Source organism: Natator depressus, chromosome 4 (genome assembly GCF_965152275.1).
Source record: "Natator depressus isolate rNatDep1 chromosome 4, rNatDep2.hap1, whole genome shotgun sequence".
NCBI classification, from domain to species: Eukaryota; Metazoa; Chordata; order Testudines; family Cheloniidae; genus Natator; species Natator depressus.
In genome coordinates, this window is record NC_134237.1 from 91591783 (window position 1) to 91619743 (window position 27961).

The window sequence follows — 27961 nt, forward strand, 5'->3', positions numbered from 1 at the left end:
TTTTAAAGTTTGTCACCAATCAAAGAGAAAAATAGGTTTCTTGCAGATGGGGTAAGATATGTATCTCTGTTGAAATGTAAATTAAGTATTGTAAGCCAACACAACTTATTTACATACAAAGTCAACAGGGAGACAAGACACCAGAGCTTGAACCAAAGGGGGTTGCCCTGTCTGTGGGGACAGACAATTAACTCTGGGGAATATAAGGGGAAGGCAAAAAGATACCCTTTTAGCCTGCACCTAAGGAATTAAACAGACGTTGTACACATTCATGAAAATGGGATCTCAACCAGGCTTGGCTGAAGAGACATGCAAGAGACATTTGGGGTGAAAAACTTCCTGAAATAGAATTTAAGTTTAATCTCTAGAAAGTGAGTCATGATTTTGTTTTACATGTAGCCTTTCACTTTTCATTATCTATACTCTTAAATCTCCGTCTTTGATGATAAACTTATGATTGTTTTCACTATAACTATAACTCAGTGCTGTGGTGTTATATGAGAAAGCTGATCCTAAACTGAATCATCCAAGCTGTTGTGAGTACTCTCCTTTTGGGGACAGCTGACCTGGAAATTCTGTGAGTGTTCAGTGGATGAGGGGCTAAATACTACAAGGGAATGCTTCAAAGGGGCTTGGGTACTGGGCTTCTGCAAGGAAAAGCAAGGGCTGACATTGCCTGAGAAGACTGTTTGGGTGGCTAATAAGCTGGCAGGGTCAGGGAGATGACACCCAGTTAAGCACTAGTAAGTCTCTCACTGGAGGGAAGGGGGGGAGGGTGCTACAAGGTGACTTAGTCCTGGGCATCCCCAGAACTGTCACAATTAGGGGCTAATCAACTGGAAATGACAGAAGAGGACAGAGACATGGGTGTACTACTCAATCAATGTGATATGGCTGTGAAAAAGGCAAATGGGATCTAAGATGTGTCAGTCAAGGTATTTCCAACAGAGACAGGGAATTGTAATGACATTGTACAAAGCACTGATAAGACTTCATCTCAAATACTGTGTACAATTCTGATCATCCATGTTTGGAAAGATGAATTCAAAACTAGAACAGGTGCCAAGAAGGGCTACTACAATGATCAAGAGAATGGAAAGTCAATCTTATGGGAGGAGGAAGACTAAGTGAACTTGGCTTCCAGCAAAATTAAGGCTGAAGGATTCATAGATATTTAGGTCAGAAGGGACCATTATGATCATCTAGTCTGACCTCCTGCACAACGCAGGCCACAGAATTTCACCCACCACTCCTGCAAAAAACCTCTCACCTATGTCTGTGCTATTGAAGTCCTCAGATTGTGGTTTAAAGACTTCAAGGAGCAGAGAATCCTCCAGCAAGTGACCTGTGCCCCATGCTACAGAGGAAGGCGAAAAACCTCCAGGGCCTCTTCCAATCTGCCCTGGAGGAAAATTCCTTCCCGAACCCAAATATGGCGATCAGCTAAACCCTGAGCATATGGGCAAGATTCATGATATAATTGATGTATTTATAGAGATCATAGGGGTAAATACTAGGGAGGAAATTAGAAGACGGTTTCTAGCCATCAGAGGAGAGACACTCTGGAGCAGCCTTTCATTAGCACTAGTGGTGGCAAAACAACCTAACCAGTTTTAAAAATGGGCCTTATGCTAGCAGGAGGTGGGATACCTGATGCAGGAGGTGGTGGAGACACCTCTGCCAGCTTTCCCTGGCAGACAGTTCCCTTGCACTGGGAGTACCAGCTACCTCTGGATGCTCTGTGCATAAAGAATCTGGCTTATGAGAACTTTAAGTTTTGTTTTGTTTTTTAAAAGAAATACCCTAGATAAATTGAAAAGTTGCTCCTGAAATCTTACTAATGTGGAGTTACAAACAGAGAGAAACACAGACCACTTAATGTGCATGTCTGTTCTGAACAGTGACTCTGGAAATATGGAGTTGTGGGGTTTCAGGATTATTGCCTCTCAATAGGTTTCCATACCATTTTATTTTCAATTTACTAGAAAAAAAAAAGCCAAAAGTTTTCCTTATCTCAGCTTCATTTTCAGATGTGCTTAGCCCCCAACTATGCCACTGAAATCAATGGAAACTGCTGGGCACTTCGTTCTTTTGAAAATCAACCCAGGTGCCTAGCTTTTGGCATCCATTTTTTAAAATCTGGGGCTAAATATTTCTATTACTCAAGTGAGCAGATATGAGCGAATTTTACTTAATTCATTTTCAGAGTAGATCTGCACTCAATCATGGCCAAAGTAGTGTTTATGTAAAAAAAAAATAATAATAATTTGAGGAGGTATAGGATGGGTGGGATATGGGGCTACCAGGAGCATCCAGCCCTCTGCGCAGGAATAAGACCCACCCCTGCTCTGACATCTGGGAGGCAGTCCCCTAGGGACTTCTCAGTGGAACAACAACATTAGGGAATGCAAAGGAGGCAACTTAGCTGTTAAATAAAGAAGCTGCTCAGCAATTATGGGGCATGCTGAAGCAGTACAAGGACCACCCACTGCTAATGGTAGGAGCGGGGACGCAGGAACAAACAGCACCATTCTCAAATCCTGCATTACTGGTTGACAGGACAGATGCCAATACAACACTCCCTTCCCTAGATTCTCTCTCATGGTCTCTCACCAGAGAGGGGTAGACAGGAAAAGGAAAGACAAGTATTCCTCCCCATCTCCACCTCCCCAAAATGACTCAGCTGCCTGGGCCTGGGTGCAAGGAGGCTAGTGAAGGGGACAGAGAGAGTGAAGAGCCTCTGGAGACTGACCACTAGACCCTTAAAGTCTTTCCCACTCTCCCAATCTTTAAGAAAGCATATATAAATATTAGCTATTCTGTTTAAATACGTAATGCAAGGATAGTCATTATAGTAATAACTCCCCTGCTGCCAGCATAGCACTAACAGAATAGAACTCTGGCTGCTGTCATAACTGGCTCACACAAAGTCTCATCACAAATGGCCCTGTGCCTCCAGCATATTCTCCAAGATCTGCAGATTGGAAACCAGGAGCACCAGGCAAGAATAAGAAATTAACTACAGCATACAAACGACAGGCAGTCCTCGGACTTACAACACAATCGGTTCCTGAAAATTACATCATAAGTTGAAACGTCATAACTTGGAACCGCAATCCACTCCATTCCGGGACCGAGCATCATAAAGTTAAATTAGGGTGTCAATTCAGAAATGTCGTAAGTGCCGTTCATAAGTTGAACCTCGTAAAGTCGAGGACTGCCTGTATTATCGTGGTCTTCATGTGATAACACACACAGCATTTAGAGTTAGACATGCTTTCTTGTAAATGCTGATTTTTCTTTGTTTATTTTTTAACTACTAGTGTAAAGATGCTTCAAGTCAGTCTTGCTTGCTTACATTCACAGTGTGATTTTTGCTTTCAAGGTATGCTATAGTAAAGTAAAGCACCAAAGTGATAAATTTCATTTCATCTTCAGGTGAAAGTGAATGGGGTGATGGTAACATATAACACAGGAAAACCCTCCAATTATTCACTTATGGACAGGTCTAGTGCTAGCTGATATATCTATAAAAATAAGAGACATTAAGAGGCATTTTTTCATTAAATACAGATGATTTAAGTTACAGACCTGGATCTTTGAGTTTTATTTCCATTTCATCTAAAGAAGTGACCTCCTCTTCTTCAGGGGCATGAATAACCATCACCGTTGACCCCAAAATGCTCAATATGCAGCCTAATTTCCCATGAACATTGAGCTTTTCATTTAAAAAATAGGAAGACAATATTGCACTGTGGATTTAAAAAAAGGTAATTGATTTGTGCAGCTGAACCTTTTTATAATATAATCATAATGCTTTTATGTATAGTGATACTAATTAAAAAAAAGTTTGGATTTGGGGATCAGGAAACCAGCTGAGAGTAAATAAAAACCAGCCAAATCAACCTTTTTCCAAAGCTTTTAAAAATTCTATAAAGGTCAGATAAATCTTGCCCCATTTTCTATGGGGCCTTCCAACAGGCTTTGACTCTTCCCCCCACATCCTTCCCCATAACTTTACAAGGTCAGACAGAGCTCCAGTTTTTCCAGTCATTTTTCCTTTTGAATACCTATGAATGAATACAGAGGCAAGCCCTACTGACACACAAGCCACAGAACAAAAGACTTAAAGAATCAATGGCCCCCAGGTTTAGAAAGCTGGAGACTGGCTTTTCTGGAGCTAGTGTGGCAAGGGATAGGATTGTAGAGGAGAAGTCAGGATGTAGTCCTGTTGGACTGCAACCATTTGGGATTAGAACTAGGTCATTTTCACATGGGATCTGAGCAAGACTGGTGCCCGAGCCAGTCATTTGCCAGCTTTTTTAAATTTACCTTTGTTTCAGCACAATATCATTATACTACTTTAGCATCTATCACACATACAAAACACCAGTGCTTACAAACTGATAAGCATCTCAACTCTCTCATGAGATTAGGGATTTATATCCCCTCAGATAACACTGTGATGGAGTGCAATATTCAAACATAGATACATCTAGAAATCATTTTATCTACTTCTGAAACTGTGCATGCACAGTAACATTTACAATAAATTTGGACAGAAAGTGATATGATCCAGTTGAAATGGCAAAGAGACATTTTAGGTAAATGGAATGTAATTAACTGAATTGGAATCTGGCCAGGTCAGAGAGGCAAGCATCTCTACTCTTACATAAAGTGCCATGAGATCATTTAACATTTGTGGGATTAAAAGTGACCAGGATCCATACCACAGCGTCTTCCCACACAATGCTGAGGAACTAGTACAGTACTGATTTGGAAGGAAAATCATCACCTACTTAATCACTTAAATATTCCCTGGAGTCTCCCATCCAAGTACTGACAGCCTGATGCTTCTAAGCTTGTCAGATCCAACAGGATCATGGACCAAAATGGTATGGTTGCAGACTACAATGTATTAATTAGTTATACTGTACAACTTTGAAACATCATGACTAGATGAAGTGATATAATATTAGACAATTGCAAAACATATATTAGGTGAACACAACAGCTTATTTTAAGTACACACTAATGCAAACAAGCAAATTGAGAAGCGTATGGCTATACAGAAACTGGAAGCTAAGAAAATGGATATAATAATTGCTAGATTTTAAGGCCACAGAGAACAATTTGATCGTCTAGTCTGATCTCCGATATATCACAGGCCATTAAATTTCACCCATTTATTCTTACCCTGATTAAAGTAACTTGGCTTTGAATAAAGCATACCTTTCAGAAAAGCATCCAGTCAGGATATGAAAACATCAAGACATGCTACATTAAAAGACATCATCTCCACTACTACCTTTGGTAGCTACCTTCTTCCAATGATTAATCACCTTCATTGATAATTTTTGACTTATATTTAATCTGAATTTGTTTGGCTTTAACTTTGAGCCACTGGTTTTTGTTATGCCTTTCTTTGCTTGATTAAAGAGCCTTTAGTACCCAATATTTTCTCCCTGTAATCAAATCTCAGACTTTGAGACCAAAAGGGACCATCATAATAATCTAGTCTGACGTCTTGCATATTGCAGGCCACAGAACTTCACCTACCCACTCCTGTAATAAGCCCATAACCACTGGCTGAGTTATTGAAGTCCTCAAATCTTGATTTAGGACTTAAATTACAGAGAATCCACCATTTATTCTAGTTCAAACCAGCAAATGACCTGTGCCCCACGGTGCAGAGGAAGGCAAAAAAGCCCTATGATCTCTGTCAATCTGACTTGTGGGAAAAATTCCTTCCCAACCCCAGATATGGTGATCGTGAGCACGTGGTGAGACCCATTAGCCAGACACACAGGAAAGAATTCTCTGTAGTAACTCAGAGCCCTCCCCATCTAGTATCCCATCTCTGGCCATTGGAGATAGTCCTCACAGATGGGCCATATGACATTGTAGGCAACCTCCTCATACCACCCCCTCCATAAATTTATCAAGCTCAGTCTGGAAACATGTTATGTTTTTTTGCCCCCACTACTGCCCTTGGAAGGCTGTTTCAGAATTTCATTCCTCTCATGGTAACCTTCGTCTAATTTCAAGCCTAAACTTGTTGACGGCCAGCTTATATCCATTTCTTCTTGTGCCAGCATTGGCCCTTAACTGAAATAACTCCTCTCCCTCCCTGGTTTTTATGCCCCTGATATATTTATAAAGAGCAACCATATCTCCACTCAGCTTTTGTTTTGTTAGGCTAAACAAGCCAAGCTCATTAAGTCTCCTTTTGTAAGGGAGATGCTCATAAGAATGGCCATACTGGGGTTAGACCAAAAGGTCCATCTAGCCCAGGATCCTGTCTTCCAACCGTGGCCAATGCCAATCCAGAGGGAATGAACAGAACAGGTAATCATCAAGTGATCCATCCCCTCTCGCCCATTCTCAGCTTCTTTTTCTAAAATGTATACTCTAGGAATTATATGGGAGAAGTTCTATGGCCTGTGTTATCGAGGAAGTCGGTCTAGATCAGAGGTTCTCAAACTGTGGTCCGTGAGCTCCATTCAGGTGGTCCGCGGATAGTCCCTCTAAGGTGTGCACTTGGGCAGCCGCACACAAGAGAATGAAGGGTCATCCACCTAATTAGTGGAGCCACGCCTGTGCAGCCCCACTAATTAGGTGCCTGGACCCTGGAAAAGATGCACATATAAGGTGAGATGGTGGCCTTGGTGGGAAGAGAGGGTAGGTGGGAAGGGGCAGTGAGGTGAGAAGAGGGAGTGGGGGGAATTTCGGATATGTAGGACTGTGGCGGCCAGAAAGAAAGAGGCAAACTTTCCCCAGCTCCAGGGCTGCAACTGCCGGCGAGAGACAGCCTTCCTTCCCAGCCTCAGCTCTGTGGCTGCTGTGGCAGGAAAGAGAGGGAGAGATCCCCCTCCTTCCCAGCCCCAGCTCTGGAGCTGCCACAGCAGGGGAGAGAGCGCACAACCATCGCATTAGAAAGGTAAGACTACTGATATTAAAATAGGAGTTGTGTGCTTTTATTTGTAGAATAAAAAACGATTATTAAGTTTTTTTAATATACCATTTTTATCCAAAGCACTTTACAATAGTTAGCTAATGGTACAAACAACATTTGGAAAGATTAAGTGGTCCGCCAAGACCCTCAGCAATTTTCAAGTGGTCTGCAAAAAAAAGTTTGAGAACCACTGGACTAGATGATCCCAATGGTCCCTTCCGGCCTTGTAATTTATGAGCCAAATTTTTATCTGATTTGCCATGCAGAGTTTTCTTTTAAAATCCTCCCTGTGCAATAAAAACACAGTATTTTCTTATATAGTAAAAGGCTCACTTCTCAGTGGCTGCTTTTGACTCATACTAACCTTATAAGAACACTCAGTGCACCCAATGGGGTAACCAAGGTTGCAGGTGCAAAGGCATAGGCAGCAAAGTTGGCAGCCTCCCCTACTCCCACTAGAAGAGAAACAATATTAGTACAGAAAAAAACTGCTAGAAGTGTTAAGATGATGGGCACTAGACAGAAGATAAGATGTTTGACAAGAAAGGTAAGTAGTAAAATAATATTTCTTATTATCCACACTAATGTCCAAACATATTCAAAATTATACATATCTACCAATTACTGCTGGATGTAACCAAAATAAAGATATTACAGAGTTAATGCACACACAGGAACAGTTTTCAAATTACTGTATTGGTATATTAAAATGTAACAGTAATGGTAGCGGTGAGGACAGCTTTTCATGTACTACTATTTTCCTCTTTCCACGCAACTCCAGTTTGTATTCCTAGGTTTGTTTAACAGGATTGGGGGCAGGAGGGAAGAGAACAAAAAGCAAACAAGTCTTTTTTCCCCTGAAGTCTTTTTATTAAAATTTTTAACATCCTGTAACGGGGTCAGCACCCGCCTCTCATGGGGGCCCCTTTTCTCTGGCCTATATACTTGCAATCACTGCCCTTTTTATGGAGGGCATCCACCTCTTGTGGATGGCCCCCTTTCTCTCTGTTATATATGAGCCTGCTTTTACTTTTGGTCTTACATAAGGGTGGGGCCTGCCTCTCTCAAGCACCCCAGCAGCTGCTGGTTCTCTCGGCTGGTCTTCAACAGCTCAGCCCTCCAGCCAAGCTGCACACACTGTCCCCCCCTTTTGGGGTACACAGTCCCAAGTTCTTATCACAGCCCTGGTATGGGACTGCAGCTCTTAAGCTTCTTCCCAAAGGCACTGGACCAGAGTGATGTAGGGCCATGAAGCCTTCAGCAGGTGCCTCCAAACCCAGTTCTCCCTGCCACACACCCCTTTTAAAGTTACACACATTGCTCTGTTTTAGATGTACTTTAACAGAGAAAGGTAGAAACATTTTTACTGTGACTCACTTGAAAGTAATCCTGCCCACCAGAGCCATTCCTTCAAGTAAGAATATCCACCCTGTCCTGAAAAGATAATTTTTAATATTAGAAAAAAAAGTTAAAATGATGCTTCAAAATTCTGATTTGTCATTAATATTTCAAATTCTACAGATTAACTACTTCAATTTGAATAAGTTTTATAAACTTGAATGTGCAATGCTTAGTCTCTATGGGACATGGAGAGAGTCAGCTACACCTAATTTTGAGTTATTCTTAAAAATGTAATTGTTTAATATTAAATTCTATTATTTCAAGTCCTGTATCTTGAACTTTCAGTAGACACAAGAAGGGATAATAAGACTTCATTAATTAGGATTACTCATGTGCTTAAAGTCAAGCATATGTTTAAGTTATTTGCTACATCAGAGCCTACATAGCTGTCTATACCAAGACACATCTGGAACACGCTTACAGGTCCGTAAAACTTGTTTTTCTACATAAAAAATAAAGCTGCTAGTTATCCAAAGCTTTCTCATCCAAAATACAAACAAGTTATATGTTGAGAAATCCATTTTTCCTCAAATACTGAGAGCATCCAGAATGGTAGGGTATTATATTTTGCAAGAAACATTGCAAACAAAAGAAAAATAGCAAACCAAAACAAACTCAAAACCTTCAAAAAAGGATTTAAGTGATAATTCTAATACCAGCATCCTACTGGGATTTTCAAAAGCACTCCAAACTAGTCTAATTCTATTCCTATTGACTTTGATGGGCCAACTCTTACTGCAGAGATAATTCCTGTACTACACAGTTGTTAAAAATACTGCCAGCAAGTTAGCTAGTAAGTTTTTATTAATATTCTGTTTTGCAGTGACTTGTCCTGATAGCTTTTAATTTACAAAAACAGAGCTTAGTTCTCTTCAGACTGTCCTAATTCCACATCCTGCAAATCCACAAGCTGGGCATGTATTCAAATACCTACTTTTATAACTGTATTATCATAACTCAAGTGTTTCCATCACTCATACTGAAATGGAAGAAACAGCAAAAATCTTCGGGGAGTGGGGCAGAGGAAGAACTTTTTATCTGGCTCCTAGGTATTATTGTGGTGGGTGCATTAGAAAGACCTTGGATACATTAAAAAACCCACTCCCATCTGCATCCCCCTAAAGGTTCTTAAATCCAATATTACCTGTAGTCAGCTACAGAAAACATCAGTTGGCTTGAACCTTGAACTTGCTGATTTATGATAAAAAAATAGACAGACATTCTTTCTGTCAAAGATAAGCAAGTAAATATTTCTTACCAGCTCTGGTGACTCCCTTGTCAGCCAGTTGCAGAAGGCCCTTCTTTTTCAGTATAAAACTGGAGCCGACAAAAATACTGGAACCTATGGCCAGGGCCACACCCACATAGAGCCTATATTTGCTTCCCGCAGATGTGGAAACGCTCAGGTTTGTTTCATTGGAATGATTGTCTGGATAGGTAAAGAAAGGGGCCTGTGTTTCTGACACATTGATGATCCGGCACCATGCTTCGTAAGAGTCACGACAAACCAAAGAAAGAACAGCACCTGGAGAACAGGGGGGAGAGAAAGATACTTTTCCTCTGTAAGATGCACGACAAAAACAAATGTAGAAAGCATAATACACAGCATTTAGAAAACCATCTAGTCCTCATACTGGTATTTATATATAAAAGTAATTTTAATAAATTGTGACCTGGTGAATGCGCACTAACAGGCCACTAACAAACAAAAGTTTAATTGTAGCTTGACTTACCCCACCCTTAGGAAAAGAATTAGTGGGGGCTGGAGGCTGCTGGCCAATAACATTCTCCAGCAGGTGGTGTAAGGAGGACTCCACAGGTAGCTACTACAGGTATGTCTATACTGCAATTAAAAACATGCACCTGGCCTGTGCCAGGTGATTCGGGCTAAAGGGCTGTGAAACTGTGCTGTAGACATTCAGGCTTGGGATGCAGCCAGGTGGGAGGATAGCAGAGCGAGGGCTGCAGTCCGAGCCTGATGGTCTACACTTCAATTAAACAGCCTCTTAGCCCTAGTGCTGTGAGCAGGAGTCAGCTGGGCAGGGGCCAGCCGCGGGTGTCTAACAGCCATGTAAACATACCCTACAGGACACGAGGTAGCCCTGTTTTTCTATTTTGTTTCCTGGTAATTTAACTCCAGTTTATTTTGGGATGGGTTTTTTTTATTATTGTTTTTTTTCCCCCAAGTAAATGTACTGAACAAGAACCATAAGAAAAACTACACATGGGCAGGATTTTGGGCATGGTGTGGGTGGGGAGGAGGAGAGAGTGATGGAAGGAGAGGTACTAATCACATATGGTTCATCACCTTGTCTTTTTACAATGATGCTAAATCCATTTTATTTGCTAAAGATTTAAAGATTTTTGGAATGCCAAATACGGTACCTGTACAGCAAGCTGTATTTGTTAGAAGCAATATTGACATCCACTAGGTACTTTGGATAATGTGAAATAATGAGACAAAACTCTGAGCATGTTAAGGATGCACAGTGTCTGTGATCCATTAAAGAAAAGTCCCTATTTTAACCGCCACTGAGTGGATGTTCAGATGATCTCTCCTGACATCTAATGAAGTTTAATTGCTAATTTTAATAAGCGTTGGCCTTACTGAAGGGTGTCTCAGGTTACTCCCCATTCTGAAGCAATATCTATACCCCTGTTTAGGTACAAAGGCACATAGTATAAACACCTATAAATAGACAGTAAACTCTCTTTTTAGCAGAGGCTCAAAAGAAATATACCATTGTCAAAAGAATCCTACCCAAACAGAATGACATCTGTCTCTATCAGTTTTCAGTTGATTTTTTAGTTTCCTACCCATGAACAGCTTTCATACCATCTAACAATGAACTTTTAATCACTCCAAATATATTAAGTCACTTAGGTCAGTGTAGGAGGATCCCATGTGAACAAAACTATTTCTTCTCAATGACTACCATAAAAATGTCTTTCATTTATTAAATCAAACCTTTGTTGAGTTTGTAAGATCATAAAGTATATGAAGGGAAGTTGGAATCACAGTATCTGCCAGAGACCAATTATGAAGATAGATATTAATATCAAGGCAGTTATGATTTCTGATCTAAGTTTAAAAATGTGTGCAAAAAGAAGTGCCACTATATAAATCAAAAGGTCCTTTGAGGGCTGGGGAAAGAAATATCATATAGTCATGATTTCTTAGTGGACTCATTATGCATTACTATTCTTTTACCCACCGCTAGTGATTTAATGCTGGCAGTGGGAAGGAGGAAGATTAGACTGAGGGGGGAAGTCAGACAAATGGAGTATTCTTACCAGATCCAACTGATAGGCTTCTTTTAATGAGTATTTTACATTCATGAAAATGTGTCTCTGAGTAGCATCTAGTTCCTTTATCAGCTGTTTCATTTCCCCACTTCTGGGCATTCAAAAAGTAGCCATATGCATTTGCCACCAATATGCCTCCTCACTCATAAATACAGGCATTAAGCTTTGACTTAAAGCTCATGACAACAGTAAAGAATTTCTGAGTTAAGGCTGCCACTTCATCCTTAAGTCATCTTATTGCTCTCAGATTTCAGCTAATCGTGTTATATTAATGAATGTTTAAGCACTTACTACCTGATCTAGTAGCCTCAAGTTAGTTCAAACTGTTAATCCTACTTTTCAAACTGGCATCAACCACAGTTGCTGCAGGTTTAAGAATCAGCAGTACTACACAAGCTCAAGAGTATCACATGCTCTATTTCAGTGCCCTTGGTCACCCTACAAGCTGCTTGCTTTATATATTGTTTTAGAAAGCTGCTTTTTTCAGATCGTCTTTGTCAAGGTCATAAATTAGTGTGCACCTAACATAAGCGCTATATTAGAATTCAAATTTGATCTGTTATTGATCATTCAGAAATCAAATACAAGACTGAAATATTACTTTTGCTTTGCTGGTGTCAAACAGTGAGTCATTTCTAGGACCAAGAACAAAAACATCCACTACAGTTCAATATAGGCAAGGAACTAATCATTTTCCAGTCTGCTGAAAACTTCCAGCAGATGTTAAACTAGGAGAGTTTATTGTTAGCAGATCCCTTTTTGAAAGAACAGAGACATTTTTATGCTGATGGATCCTTATTTTTCATACAAAATTATGGAAAATTACTTTTGTTCATCCTATTATAAAATTCTAATGTGTAGTAGCTCTCATCTAGCTAATTCATTTCTCTTTAAATTAATGCTAGACCAGGGGTGGCCAACCTGTGGCTCCGGAGCCACATGCGGCTCTTCAGAAGTTAATATGCAGCTCCTTGAATAGACACCGACTCCGGGGCTGGAGCTACAGGCACCAACTTTCCAGTGTGCCGGGGGCAGGGGAGGCTCACTGCTCAACCTCTGGCTCTGCCAGAGGCCCTGCCCCTTCTCCTCCCCTGAGCCTGCTGTGCCCTCGCTCCTCCCCCTTCCCTGAGCCTCCTGCATGCCACAAAACAGCTGATCCGGAGGTGGGGAGGGAGCGGGAGGCGCTGATTGGCAGGTCTGCCGGTTGGTGGGAGGCGCTGGGAGCGGCGGCGTGGAGCTGATGAGGGGCTGCTGACATATTACTGTGGCTCTTTGGCAACGTACATTGGTAAATTCTGGCTCCTTCTCAGGCTCAGGTTGGCCACCCATGTGCTAGACTGTTTATAATGAAATACTTTTTGCTTAATTTGTAAGAGACCTAGAATTTACTATGATTTGATGAAATTAAGCAATTTATGCCCCGCTTCTCAACTTTTAAATTAGATAAAGAAAGCCCAGTTGTTATTGTATTCATTTATGTCATTTTATCAGTTGGATACTTTCCCAAAGCTGAAGAACATTATGAGCAAAACTAACTGTGAGAAAAAAATTAGACAGAAAAATGTGAATAAAAACTGGGGTTCTTTAAGAAGAGTTTATTAGATGGCCAAAAAGCCACGATTCCATAATGAAGAGAGAGAACAACTTTGGCTAAAAGCCCATCCAGATTCAGTGGCAAAGTGAAGGCAGCAATTAGAAATAAAGAAGCAAGATATAACAAGTGGCGAAAAAAAGAAATAGTTAGCAATCAATATAAATTAGAATTTATGAAGTGCAGAAAATTGATAAGGAAAGCTAAAAACATAAAGGAAAAAAATCCATGGCCAGCAGGCCTATGAACAATAATGAGCTTTTTATGTATATTAAAAACAAAAGAAATCTTAAACACTGTATAGGCCCATTAGTAGATGGAGATGGTAAAATTGTTAATAATTCTGTAGAAAAGGCAGAAATGTTCAATAAATATTTCTATTCTTTATTTGGAAAGAAGTATCACATAAGAATGAGGAAGTACTTTTTAGTCCACTAGTAACTAGGGAGCATGTTAATCATCGTCCATTAGGGATAAATATTTTAAAGTAAGCAGGCTTGGATAACTGGCACCTAAGACTCCTAAAACAATTGGCTGAAAAGATTTCTGACACACTGTTGTCAAATTTTGAACAAATCTTGGAATACCAAGAAAATTCCAAAATACTGGTAAAATGCTAATGTGCCAATATTCAAAAAGGGCAAGCAGGATGACACGGGTCACTAATGACTGGTTAGCATGACATCAATCCCAGGCAAAATAATGGAAAAGTTGATACAGGATTCAGTTGATAAAGAACGACGAATATAATTAATGCCAGTCTACATGCTTTTGTGGAAAACAGATCTTCTCAAACAAACCTGATTTCATTCTTTGATGAAATTACAAGTTTGGTTGATAAAAGTAAGTGTGTAAATGTAATATACTTAGACTTGTGTACAGTGTTTGATTTAGGACTGCATGACATTCTGATTAAAAAAGTAGTACTATAGAATATCAATAAGGCACACATTAAATAGGTTAAAAACTAACAAATCTGAAAACATAAATTGTCACTGGGAATCATCACAGAAGAGGTTTCTAGTGGGGTTCCAGAGATATTGATACTAGGTCCAACACTATTCAGCATTTTCATCAGTGATCTGGAAGTAAATATAAAATCAGAGCTGCCAAAAATTTGCAGATAACACAGACTGGTGCAGTGGTAAATAATGATGAGAGGGCAGTCATAGAGAGCTTCATAGATCATTTGGTAGACAAGGCCTATTCAAACAAAATGTGTTTAAATACATTCAAATGCAAAGTTATACATCTAGGAATAAGGAATGCAGGCCATACCCACAGAAGGGGGGATTGCATGCAGGAAAGCAGTGACTCGGAAAAGGATTTAGGGGTCAGAGCTCCCAGAGAGTACAGCTATTGCAAAAAAGGCTAATGGGATCCTTGGATATATAAACAGTGGAATAGTGAGCAGGAGCAGGAAGGTTTTATCTGAGAGTCATGTACTGGAATACTGTATACAGTTCAAAGGTATGATCCATGAAGGTACTTAGGTGCCTACATCCCATTTTTAAGCCCCACTTAAGATCCACAAAGCTCCCTCCCGCTCAGCTACCGCCTAAACCTGTAGGTGCCTAAATTCACTCGGCGCCTAAGATTTTGCATCTAGGCATGCACACTGCAACCTCATTCTAGGCACCAATTTCCCACCTAAGCATTCCCACTGCTGCCTCTCTCTAGGTGCTCAGGCACTCATCTCCTGCCTAAGAAGACCCAGAGTGATCCACAAACTGGAGAAGACAGGCGTTTGGCCACCTAAATTGCATGTGGAACCCAATCTAGCATGTACTTTGAGAGGCCACCTAGCTTCACAAAACAACCAGGGAGTTGGAGGCTTCCCCTTATAACCTTTAGCTTAGAGTACCCACCCAGGATGTGGAAAGTTCCTGATTCAAGATCCTCTTCTCCCTGAGGGGGAAAAAGAATCTAAACAGGGATTTGCTACCTTTCAGGCTATTGCCCTAAACAGTAGGCTGTAGTGTCATTCTAACTTTTTCACTGGCCCAATTAATATTTAATGATTCAGTTATTTAATAGTAGAACAACTTCAATAGGAGAGACAGAGGGAGACCCACATCAGAATATTCCATCGTCTAATGGTTAGGGTGCTCACCTGAAAGATGGCAGAGCCCTGTTTAAATCCCTTCTAGGGAGAAGAGTAGGCTTCAGATCCTGAACTGCAATATTTACACAGCTATTTTCAGTGTGGTAGCCCAAGCCTGACTTGACTCAGACTCTGAGATTTCCTGCCATTCATTGAGTAGATGCAGTGTAACGTGCATTCCTCTCCCTGTTCACTGTATAGGGAGACTGGCTTTGTGAATCACAGTGTTGTTCCTGTGATTTTCTAAGTGTCTAAAAGTTAAGTGCTGCAACACTCAGTGTAGTAATGCTTAAGTCCTTCTATGGATCTGGGCCCTGGTGTCCACAGTTTAAAAAGGAGGTTGAAAAATTAGAGATGGTGTAAAAAAGAACCACACAAATGATTCAAGGGCTAGAGAAAATGCCTTACTGGGAGAGGCTTAAAGAGCTCATTCTGTTCCATTTACCATAAAGAAGATTGAGAAATTAGTTGATTACAGTGTATAAGTACCTACATAGGGAGAAAATACTGGGTACTAAAGGTCACTTTAATCTAGAAGAGAAAGACACAACAAAAATCAATGGCTGTAAGATGAAGCCAGACAAATTCAAATAAGAAATTTGGCACAAATTTTTAGCAGTGAGGATAATTAACTATTGGAAAAAACTACCAAGGGAAGTGGTGGATTATGCATCTCTTGATGTCTTCTAATCAAGACTAAATGCCTTTCTGGAAGATATGCTTTAGCCTAATATATGCTATACTTTAGCCAAACAAGCCTTCAGCCTCAATTCTAGGTGACTGAGTGAAATTTAATAACCTGTGATGTATAGTCCAGACTAGATGGTCTAATGGTCTATGCTGACCTTAAACTATGAATCCTTAACAGCATGTCCCTCCTTTTGAACCATAAGATCAAATTGGACTAGATCAGGACTTTTTTTCTTTTAAGCCAACCCACCTGAAAGTCTATGGATTTAACTATTTAAATTTTAAAATCAATTCAACAGATGTTTGTATATCAGATTTGCTTGTTGTTTAGAAGTTGGTAGAGTTTAAACATATTAAAATAGCCTTATTAATGTTATTTAACAATCCTATGTTCAAAAAACAGAATTTAGATTTACATGAGCAGTTTGATGCCTAACTTGCCTAAATTGGAAAAGGAAATCAAATTAGAATAACATCACAAGTAAGAGAGGAAATTTGGAAAGTAACAAAAAATATTCCATCATCTTACAGTGAACAAATCAAAATTCAGCCATTGGAAAAGAATGTTACTTGTAACAAGCTTGTAAGATTGCTTGTTAGAGCTAATTGTAACATGACTTACTTGTGCTGATATTAACATGATTATTTTTTAAAAACAAGTTTAAAAAACAACAAATGTAGAAACAGACTAAGTGAAAATAGCAGGATAGGTACAGGGATTTAAAAAGTTTTATTTAAAAAAGTAAGGTGAGAAAGAGGTAGATAATTCAGGAAGGGGGTCTCATTTGTCCACATACAAAAGTTTCTTTTCCTGTTCCTCTGTCCTTTAATCCGTTCTTTGACCCTTTTCCTAAACATACAGGAAATGGATTGCTAACTGCCACGTACAATTGTTTATTGTACTTTGTACAGGTCAGGTATACTGCCAGTATCCGTTTATACAAACACAGGCAATGTTTATATTAGTTTAGTTGAAAGTGATGACTGAATCATAAAACAATGCAAGACTAAAGGTTTAGTGCCATTGTGAGAAGTGAATAAAAATTTAGATCCCAATCCTATAAACGCTTACACATGTGGGCACTCTCATGTAAAGTTGAGCATTACCGTTTACAGCAGTGTTTTTCAACCTGTGCTTCACAGACCCCTGGGAATCCACAGACTATGTCTAAGATTTCCAAATGGGTCCACATTTCCATTCAAAAATTTTTAGGGGTCCACAAATGAAAAAAGGTGGAAAACCACTGGTTTTCAGGATTGGGTCCTTAATATTCAGTTTCACAACTACTTACAGTATCTAACCAACAAATGCTGCTGGGCAAGTCCTTCTGCTATCTGGATTTTGATCTACAGCTTTGAACATGCTGTATGGAAAAAAGTAAAAGCCATTGAAGAAGAATAATCTTTATTCTGAATTAAGGAAAAAAAAGACATTGATCAGCTGGGAGGTAAAGAAAATCGGAACATTTTAAGTAGAGCCTGTGGATTGATATCAAACACCAGAAGTGGCATTCTTTATCAGTAAGGGGAAGCACAGCCTCAGTAAGCACTGCACATCCAAGCTGGTCGAGTCAAAGTAGGAAACTTTTAAAACTACCAAGAGCAGCAATGAGGGCTGGAAAAAAAAGTGGGAGAGAGTGGAACAAAGTTGAAGAAATGGTTTGTCACCTCTCTTAACTGTTGTTCCTAGTGATGTGTTGCATTTGTCCATTACACTACATGTGTGCATGTCTTGTACACTGGTGCCAAAGAGTTTTCCCTAGCGGTACCCATAGGGGCTGCTACACCTGTGCGTTGGTGTCCCTTGTTCTCTGAGCTGAAGGTAGAAAGGGGCAGAACCAGTGGTGAGCTGGAGCCGGTTGTTAAATTTAGAAGGCCTTTTAGAACCGGTTGTCCCGCAAGGGACAACCGGTTCTAAAAGGCCTTCTAAATTTAACAACTGGCGAAAAGTGGCGCCTTAGGTGCCGACTCCGTGGGTGCTCTGGGGCTGGAGTACCCACGGGGAAAATTTGGTGGGTGCAGAGCACCCACCGGCAGCTCCCCGCCCTGCCCCAGCTCACCTCACCTGCACTCCGCCTCCTCCCCTGAACACACTGCCCCGCTCTGCTTCTCTGCCCCCACCCCCCCAGGTTTCCCACGAATCAGCTGTTCGCGCGGGAAGCCTGGGAGGGCTGAGAAGCAGGCGGCGGCTTCGTGCTCAGGCCCAGGGAGGCGGAGTGGAGGTGAGCTGGGGCGGGGCGGGGCGGCGTGAGGAGGGCCGCCCGCACCACAGCAGGTTACTCGGGGGGCGTGCAGGGGAACCGCTCCCCGCCCCAGCTCGCCTCCGCTTCCCTGGGCCTGAGTGCGAAGCCGCTGCTTGCTTCTCAGCCCTCCCCAGCTTCCCGCGCGAACAGCTGATTCGCGGGAAACCTGGGGGGTGGGGCGGAGAAGCAGAGTGGGGCGGCACATTTAGGAGCGGAGGCAGAGCAGAGGTGAGCTGGGGCCAGGCGCGGGGTGGGGAGCTGCCGGTGGGTGCTCTCCACCCACCAAATTTTCCCCGTAGGTGCTCCAGCCCCGGAGCACCCACGGAGTTCGTGCCTAAGGTGCCACTTTTGATGTGATCAGTGGGGGAAGCGGCCACTCCCCCGCTCCCCCCCAGCTACACTACACCGCCTCTTGGAGCCAGAGGGACCTGCCGGATGCTTCCTGGGAGCCGCCCCAGGTAAGCACCGCTGGGACTCCCCACCTCGCCCCCCCCAGCAGGTCCCTCTGGCTCATAGGGGCGGGGCACAGTGGGCACCCACTATGGTAGCCCATGAGACCCTCCTGCCCAGTTCTGGGGGCAGTCAGGGGACAGGGGAGTGGGGTGGATGGGGCAGGGGTCCCGGGGGGCAGGGGCGGGCCACGACCCTTTTGTGGGGTGAGGAGGGAACCGGTTGTTAACATTTTGGCAGCTCATCACTGGGCAGAGCCACTTTGCCCATCCTTCAGTACCTTCTGACCAGAGTCTTAGATGAAAGACTCTGATGCACTGGGGAAGGAGGGTGGTTCATGCAATAAACATTTGCAACGCATCTCAAAGAACAACAATTATGGAGAGGTGAGTAACCATTTTTAATTCTTCAAGTGATTGCATATGTCCATCACAGTAGATAACTCCCAAGCAGTTTCCAATAGAAGTGGGGCTAAGAGTCTCATCAGAAGAGGGACTACAGGACTGCTTTCCCTACAGTTGCTTCTTCTCTTGATGCGGTGGTAATCGCATAATGTTTAGCACAAGCATACACTCAGGGCTGGATTACCCAATAGGCAGACTAACCACGTGCTTAGGGCACCAGGAAAGCAGGGGGCACCAAAAAAAAAGTTTTTTTTTAAATTGATATTTGATATTTCAAAAAAAGCATCGAAGTAGTCATCATGAGAAAAATCAGAACTTCGTTAAACTTCCTTACACTCCACTACACACTCTTCCCCCATTTTTCTCTTCTCTTTTTATTACTTATCCCCACCTAAACCAGGGGGGGTTTCCTACTAACGTAGATTGAAATAATGCGAGGAAATCAGATCCTGTCATGTACTGTGACTCAGTTTGACCCATTTTTAGCAGGCCATATCTCAAAATATGGGAATGCTGGCAAAGGTAACCCATCACACTTATCCAAGACAATATGTGATGAACTCATTGGTCTAATGAGTGACAAAGTTCGTTCAGCTATTGTGGATGAAATAAGTACTGCTGGGTACTTCAGTTTATCTGTCGACTCTACACCTGATCTTTCACATACTGATCAATTGAGTATTGTACTAAGATATGTGTCTCCCACAGGTGGAAAACCAGTTGAATGATTTATAACATTCCTCAATTTGAAAAGCCACACTGGTGAAGAAATGGCATATCAAGTACTGCATTGTCTGTGCCAAGTTTGCAAAATAGATTTCTCAAAGTGCAGAGGTCAATCTTATGACAACGCTGCCAACATGTCAGGGCGTTATCAAAGAATGCAGAAGAAGCTTTTAGAACAGAACAAATATGCCATATTCATGCCATGTGCTGCACACTCTCTCAATCTTGTTGGCCGCAGTGCTGTTGATTGTTGTCCGGTGGCAGTAAGTTTTTTCTCAACAGTCCAGTTACTTTATACATTTTTCTCTGCCTCAACACACCGATGGGCAGTTCTTAAAACATATTTGGGCAATGATGATGTGTTGAAATGTCTTTCTAATACTCGCTGGGAGGCACATGCAGTGGCAACAAGTGCAATTCTGGAGTCCTACTCAAAGATTGTGGATGCATTAGAAAGTATAGCTGAAGACCAATCACAAAAGGGAGAAACTATACGAGAGGCAGAAAACATTGCAAACAAGATGCAAGAACTAGAGTTTGTATTCATGTGGACCATGTGGAATGAAATTTTACAACACTTTTACCACACAAGTCAAGCTCTCCAAGAAAAAGAATTGGATTTGAAAACATGTGCAGACCTCTGTCAATCATTAGCAGACCACTTACACACTTTGAGGAATGATTTTGAAAGATTTGAAGACATATCGAAAGATATCTTGCCTGATACTAACTACAAAGAAGCCCAGTCCCGCAAGCGAATCAAGAAAAAACAAGCAAATGATAGCAGTGCAACAGAAACAGCATTGAATCCTAGAGACAAATTTTGCGTATCTACTTACTACACTATAATTGATACACTTGAAGCTCATATGAAGAGGAGACGTGAAGCGTACGAAGAAGCATCAAGTAGATTTTCTTTTCTACTTAGGAGACAAGCAGCTGTGAAATGACCCAAAAGGGCTAATCTATCTAGATAAGAAACCAGTGGCTCAGCGAACATCCAAAGTGTGGAGCTTTTGTTCATCTTTATAACCATGTGGCTTTGGAAAGAAGACGGGTAATATACTGACTGGTTGAGGTGGAAATCTGATGCTACTTTGGAGAGAAATTTAGGGTGTGGCCTAATGCTCTACCTTGTCCTTGTTTAAAACTAAAACAAAAATTGTGTATGGAGAATCTGTTAGCAGGTGTGATGGGGTTTCCACCCCCCACACTTGCCTTGAAGGGGTTAATGTAGACTAAGAAGGAGGGGGCCAATTAAGCAGACAGGCCACAGCTGAGGGGGATCAGGTGGCTTAAGTAATCCCCTGACTGAATGAGGGAGCACAGCTGAGGAGGAAGGAGCTGGGCTGGGTTTATAAATGCAGGAAGCTGATGACACAGAGGGCTGTGTCACTCCCTGGGAAAAAGAAGGAATGTTTGGGGCTATACAGGGAGGTAGCCCACAGTTACTCCCTGGGGAGGAGAGAGTTGAGAGGCTGGCAAACCCAGAGAGGGTGGGAGAACCAGAAGTTAAAGAAAGGGCTTAGGAAAAAGGCAGTAAGGTCTAGGAGGGAACAGAACTTCTCTGCTGACTAGAGGGTCCTTGAGCTGGAACCTGAAGTAGAGGGTGGGCCTAGATTCCCCTGCCAATCACGGGAGAAGGACTTTGAAAAGCCACACTGGTGAAGAAATGGCAAATCAAATACTGCATTATCTGTGCCAAGTTTGCAAAATAGATTTCTCAAAGTGCAGAGATCAATCTTATGACAATCAGGGGCAGTGACAGGGAAGACAACCAGAGACTGCTAGTGAGGAAAGACTTTGATACCCTGGAAGGAGGAAACACATATAGTGACTTGGCTGGAGGGCCAAGTTGTGACAAAGAGGGAATACCCAGAGTTGCAGAGAGAGAGAGAGAGAGACTGGCAGCAGTATGTGCAGTGAGCAGCAGAAGGGGGGCCTCAGACCTGGAAGGAGCTAACAGCCATAGAGGCCAGGAGGAAGCACCCCAGCAGTGGGCAGATCCTGTGACATCAGGGCACAGAGGTCTCCTATTGTCCTGGAAGAGGTGATGGCTGTTAAAAAAGCCACCTTTGCTCTGAGAGGTGTAACAATGAACAGGAGGCTAGTGGCTTGAAAGGGAGACCCATAAGGGCTGAGAACACTAGCTTCAAATCTCACTGTGGAGTAGGGTCTCTGATTGGCCTAGAAAGACTGTTTCCACCTTTTAGGAACTTGGTAGTCATAGGAATAGAGAATACAGTCCTGCCATAATATAGGAGAGAAATGCTGAAATTGTAGCTAAAAGGACTTTGATGGAGCTAACTGTCAAACTTGACTCTTTGAAGTGAAACAAATAGTCCAAGATATTTTGAATCATAGAATGAGTAAAAGAGATATCACATGGCTAGCCTCTCAGATGGAGAAATACTTCCACTTATTAAAGGTAAGTAGCTTTTGTTTCCCACTATTAAGCAAGACACTCTGGACGGCTTCTGGACAGTGAGCCTCTTCTGGTTTTACCCATTGAGGAACCAGGCTGAGAGGTGCAGTCACTGAACATTCAGGTGCAACACCAGCCAGCGATTCTGCAATATGAGGCCCTTGATTAAAGGCAGGAGTAAAAGTTTCCTGATTGACTTTTTGTGCAAGTCTGAGAGCTATGGCTGCCTTGCCCATGCTGGTGCAATGAATATCATTTTGCCTTCCTCTTGCCTCAGCTTAAAAATGCTCTTGGGAATCAGGAGCACTGAATGGTAGGCATAGAGCAGGCTCCTATCTCGGAGGAAGAGAAACGTTTTCAAGATGGACCTGGGGTTGTGGCTGCCCTGGAATAGAAAAGAGGGTATTTCCTATTCTGAAGGGTTTGCAAATAAGTCCACTCTTGGGACTCCCCCTACTTGAAGTACTGATCTTTGAATAGCCATGTTGAGACACAGTTCCTGATCCAAGATGAGCAACTTGCACAACAGGTCTGCTAATCAATTTTGAACTATCAGTAGGTCTGATGAGAGTCAGGGAATTCCATATACAAAAGTGCCAAAGCCTGACTGCCTCCTGGCACCCCTGCTCTCTCCCCAACTTGTTGGCACAGAACATTGCTGTACTGTTGTCAGTAAGTACATGGATAGTTCTGCCCTGCACATGAGGCAGAAAACGATGGTGCACTGTGGCGACTGCCTGTAACTCTAAAATGTTTATATACAGCCCAGCCTCCTGAGTGGACAAGACTTGAGCTTGCAGATCTCTCAGATACACTTCCCACCCCCTGACTGAAGCCTCCGCTACCAAAGTCATAGGGGGGAAGGGTGGGGAGAAGGGGACCCCCCCTGCAAACATTGTCTTGGTTCATCCACCAATTCAAGGATAATAGGACATTGTCTTGGATACATACTAGTCTGTCCAGGTGATGTATCTGAGGGGCTACACCGACTTGAGCCACATCCATAACTCTCTGAGATGCAGCCTGGCATACAGGCAAGGAGTCCCATAAGTGCACACTGCCATATGCCCCAGGCTCTTGAAGCAGTTCTTCACTGACGTTTGGGGATGTCCCTTGAAGGATGCACGGAGGCCTTGTATAGATAGAAACCTTGGTAGCACTAGAAAACCGCTGGTCAGGGTTGAATTCAGGACTACCCCAATAAATTCTTTTCTCTACAGGGGTGCGAAGATCAATTTCTCTTTGTTCGCCTCCAGTCCTAAGCATGTAAATAGACAGTGTTTGATGGATATTTTCCTCCATCTCCTGATGGGAGTGACCCCACATCAGCAAGGGTATATCAGTAAATACCAGTGGCAGAAGTGGGCTGCCACTACTGCCATACAATTGGCAAAAACCCTCTGTGGATGATAGGCCAGAGGGTTATGTCAGCTGGAAAGGGTCTCTTCCTCCAATGAACTTTAGAAATGTTCTGTGGCTTAGGTGGATCATGACATGGAAATACACATCCCTCAAGTCAAGGGCAGCATTCCAATCTCCCTGGATCTAATGAAGGTATAACAGTTGTGAGGAAAACCTACAGAACCGTAGCTTCTTCATGTACTTGTTCAAGATTCAAAGGTCCAAAATGGGACTGAGACCCCCTCATCCTGTTATGTCCTTTAGGGCTAACTCAGGCTAAGCAGCTGGGGATCACTTACTTATGCTTTAAAATCTTGCCCTCTCCAAGTCCAAGCAGCATAGACACAAAGTTTCTTCTTGACAGGGATTTTTATTCCCTCCCCGCAGAGTTCAAGATGATGGGACGAGTCCTCATGCATATCTCTTCTACATGGGTGTGAGGGGAGCAATCTACAAAGTGTTCTTTATTTCACAATGGCTCATTTCACTTCAATGGACTTTTCTGTGTGCAGGGCCAAACACCTTCTCTAGAAAGCCAGTCTTTACATTAATTAATGCTGCTTTCCTGTTTGGAAAGTTATACAGTTTGCATTGTAAACTTCTAACACTTAATATAATCTTAATATCTGTACCCCAGGTCATAAGTGAGATGAATACATGCAGCATCCTACAAGCATTTCATAAATACCAATATAAATCTAATGCCTATTTTAATAATACTAACACACAGGTGAATCAGACTGGTTTCCAGCTATGTATTAGCCAGTGCTCAGATGAGGCCTAGGGTCCTTGGCATGAACTGGCACCTGGTCTGCCTGCATCACACCCACATCAAACTCTGAGAAGGAATAGGAGTATTCCAAAGGCCCAAGTAGAACGGTACAGAGTGTCATAATCAGAGATTAGGACTGTGACTTACTGCAGTACTGGCAGCAACATCAGGGAGTTCTTGGCTATCAGTACCATGCACTGAGTTGGAATAGTTACTCTTGGTCTCTGAGTTGGCAGCAGGCACAATGGAAATGCTACCAGACCTGAAGTTGCTGGCAGTGCAGCAGGCCCCAGTGTGGAAGCCAAGATGTACACCACATGTGATGGCCTCAGCAAGGCACTGTCAGTCTGAATGTTCAATGAGGACTCTACCAAGAGGCTCACCACTTTCTTCACAGGTGTGTAGGCTTATGGAGGAAAAGGAATATCCTCTGACTGAGGTGGTTCTGATGCTAGACCTCCTTGAAGATGTACCTGAGGTTCTTCATTTTGCTCCCTAGTTCTTGTCTTGAAGCCCCTGCAAATCGAACACTTATGCCTGACGTGACCCTCACCCAACCACTTCAGGCAGTGGGAGTGAGGGTCACTCACAGGCATCAGCTTGTGACTCCTGGAGCAGGGTTTGAAACCAAGGGACCTTGGGCAGAGCCTGGAGTCCACTGATTACTGACAGTCAGAACAATAGGTAGGTAGGAAGACAGTGTTATTCATTTTGGGTCCTTGGACCCCCTTTTCTTTCTAAGTACTACTAGCAACAACTAACTAATGGTATAGTCACAGAAGGACTGACCTGACAGCATGCTCTGACCACTGACGGTAAGAAGGGACTGGAGGATGGGCAGAACAGCTCTGCCCTTTTATTGCCTTGACTCAGAGCACCAGGGACATTAGGGTGCAGGCACAGACACCCTATAGGTAGTGTGACCAGGTGTCCCAATTTCATAGGGACAGTCCTGATTTTTGGGCCTTTTTCTTATATAGGCTCCTATTAACCCCCACCCCCGTCCCGATTTTTCACATTTGCTGTCTGGTAACCCTACCTATTGGTATTACTAGGGAAGACTCTCCAGCACTGGTACATGAGACATGCACACACTTAATGGACATATGCAATCGTTTAAAGAACTGAGGCATTTAAAAAAAATCTTTCTGTACTATTTCTCACTTTTTATTCCACATATTAAAAATGTCTGTGTGGATCTCCAACTATGCTTGACACAGCAAAAGATTTTTATTCAAAATGTACTGGATGCCACAGAGGTTGCACAAGAAAGACTTTATCCTCTGATCTTTGCGGGCACTGTAACAAAGAAAGAGGAACCCTGATCCATATGCTATACAACTTTTCAACTGTCAGGAAGCTGTGGAAAGAGGCAGCCACAAAAAATAAAATGGTGCTTGGCTTCAGCAGCCAAACCTCAACTGAAAATCATATCTCAGATTATTTACCTGCTAACCTGTGTTTAACTCCACCAGAAAGACTCTGGTTCTTGATGGCTGCAATGATCACCAAGCATAAAATGGAAGAGTGGGCTTATGCCCAAGAATAGAACAGTGGTATTTGGACCTGTTTGAGTTAGCAGCCAAACAAAGAATATCTTATCACTGTAGACCCCATACTTTTTCAACATTTTTTTTTAAATCCAAATGTATCTAATAGTTCAAAAATGCCAGACCTCCATTCCACTAACCTTGTCCTCTTTTCCCTTCCCTCCCCAGTGTTCTACTCCCATTCACAGACATCTCCTACTTTATTACTGACCCTAATATGTTCTTTCTATGTAGTAGTGTCTGGTTTTATATTGTCTGGTCTTACAGATTTGACAAGTTGTAAAATTGTGTAATTGCATAGAATCATAGAAATGTAGGACTGGAAGGGACCTCCATAGCTCATCTAATCCAGGCTCCTGCACTGAGGCAGGACTAAGTATTATCTAGACCATTCCTGTTAGATTTTTGGCTAACCTATTCTTAAAAACCTTCAGAGACAGATATTCCACAACCTCTTTAGGTATTTTGTTCCAGTGCTTAATTATCCATACATTTAGGAAGCTTTTCCTAATGTCCAACCTGAAACTGCCCTTGCTGCAATTTAAGCCCATTGCTTTATGACTTTCTCCAATTTGTCCCCATCTTTCCTGAAATGTAGCACCCAGAACTGGACACAATACTCCAGCTGAGGCCATATCTGCGCAGAGTAGAGGGGAAGAATTTCTACATATCTTGCTTACAACACTCCTGCTAAATCATCCCAGAATGATGTTTGTGCGTGGTTTTTTTCTTTTTTTTCTCCCCCCCAACAGTTACACTGATTCATATTGAGCTTGTGATCCACTATGACCCCCAGATCCCTTTCTGCAGTACTCCTTCCAAGGCATCATTTCCCATTTTGTATGTGTGCAACAGATTATTCCTTCCTACATGGATTACTTTGCATTTGTCCTTATTGAATTTCATCCTATTTATGTCAGACCATTTCTCCAGTTTGTGCAGATCATTTTGAATTTTAATTTTATCCTCTAAAGCACTTGCAAGCCCTCCCAGCTTGGTATTGTCCACAAACTTTATAAGTGTACTCTCTATGCCATTTTCCAAATAATTGATGAAGATATTGAACAGAACTGGACCCAGAACTGATCCTTGCGAGACCCCACTCGACATGCCCTTCCAGCTTGACTGTGAACCACTGATAAACTACTCTCTGGGAACAAAAAGAAAAGGAGTACTTGTGGCACCTTAGAGACTAACCAATTTATTTGAGCATGAGCTTTCGTGAGCTACAGCTCACTTCATCGGATGCATACTGTGGAAACTGCAGAAGACATTATATACACGGAGACCATGAAACAATACCTCCTCCCATCCCACTCTCCTGCTGGTAATAGCTTATCTAAAGTGATCATCAAGTTGGGCCATTTCCAGCACAAATCCAGGTTCTCTCACCCCCCTCCAAAAACCACACACACAAACTCACTCTCCTGCTGGTAATAGCCTATCCAAAGTGACCACTCTCCTTACAACGTGCCCACCTTGATTTTCATGCACGTTGTAAGGAGAGTGGTCACTTTGGATGGGCTATTGCCAGCAGGAGAGTGAGTTTGTGTGTGTGGGGGGGCCGAGGGTGGGAAAACCTGGATTTGTGCTGGAAATGGCCCAACTTGATGATCACTTTAGATAAGCTATTACCAGCAGGAGAGTGGGATGGGAGGAGGTATTGTTTCATGGTCTCCGTGTATATAATGTCTTCTGCAGTTTCCACAGTATGCATCCAATGAAGTGAGCTGTAGCTCACGAAAGCTCATGCTCAAATAAATGGGTTAGTCTCTAAGGTGCCACAAGTACTCCTTTTCTTTTTGCGAATACAGACTAACACGGCTGTTACTCTGAAACATCTCTGGGAACAGTTTTTTCCAAACCAGTTATACACCCACCTTATAGTAGCTCCATCCGTTATATTTCCTTAGTTTGTTTATGAGAAGGTCATGCGAGACAGT

The 27961-nt window shown here is 42.3% G+C and overlaps 1 protein-coding gene across 1 annotated transcript in view; it reads right to left on the reverse strand.

Moving 5' to 3' along the window:
- NIPAL1 (NIPA like domain containing 1) overlaps nucleotides 1-27961 on the reverse strand; it is a 46312-nt gene that overhangs the window by 8766 nt on the left and 9585 nt on the right. The window contains exons 2-5 of the mRNA XM_074951452.1: nucleotides 9615-9881; nucleotides 8333-8389; nucleotides 7320-7410; nucleotides 3592-3752 (exon numbers count right to left, since the gene is read on the reverse strand). Coding sequence (XP_074807553.1) covers nucleotides 3592-3752; nucleotides 7320-7410; nucleotides 8333-8389; nucleotides 9615-9881 — 576 coding nt within the window. The remainder of the gene's footprint in view (nucleotides 1-3591; nucleotides 3753-7319; nucleotides 7411-8332; nucleotides 8390-9614; nucleotides 9882-27961) is intronic.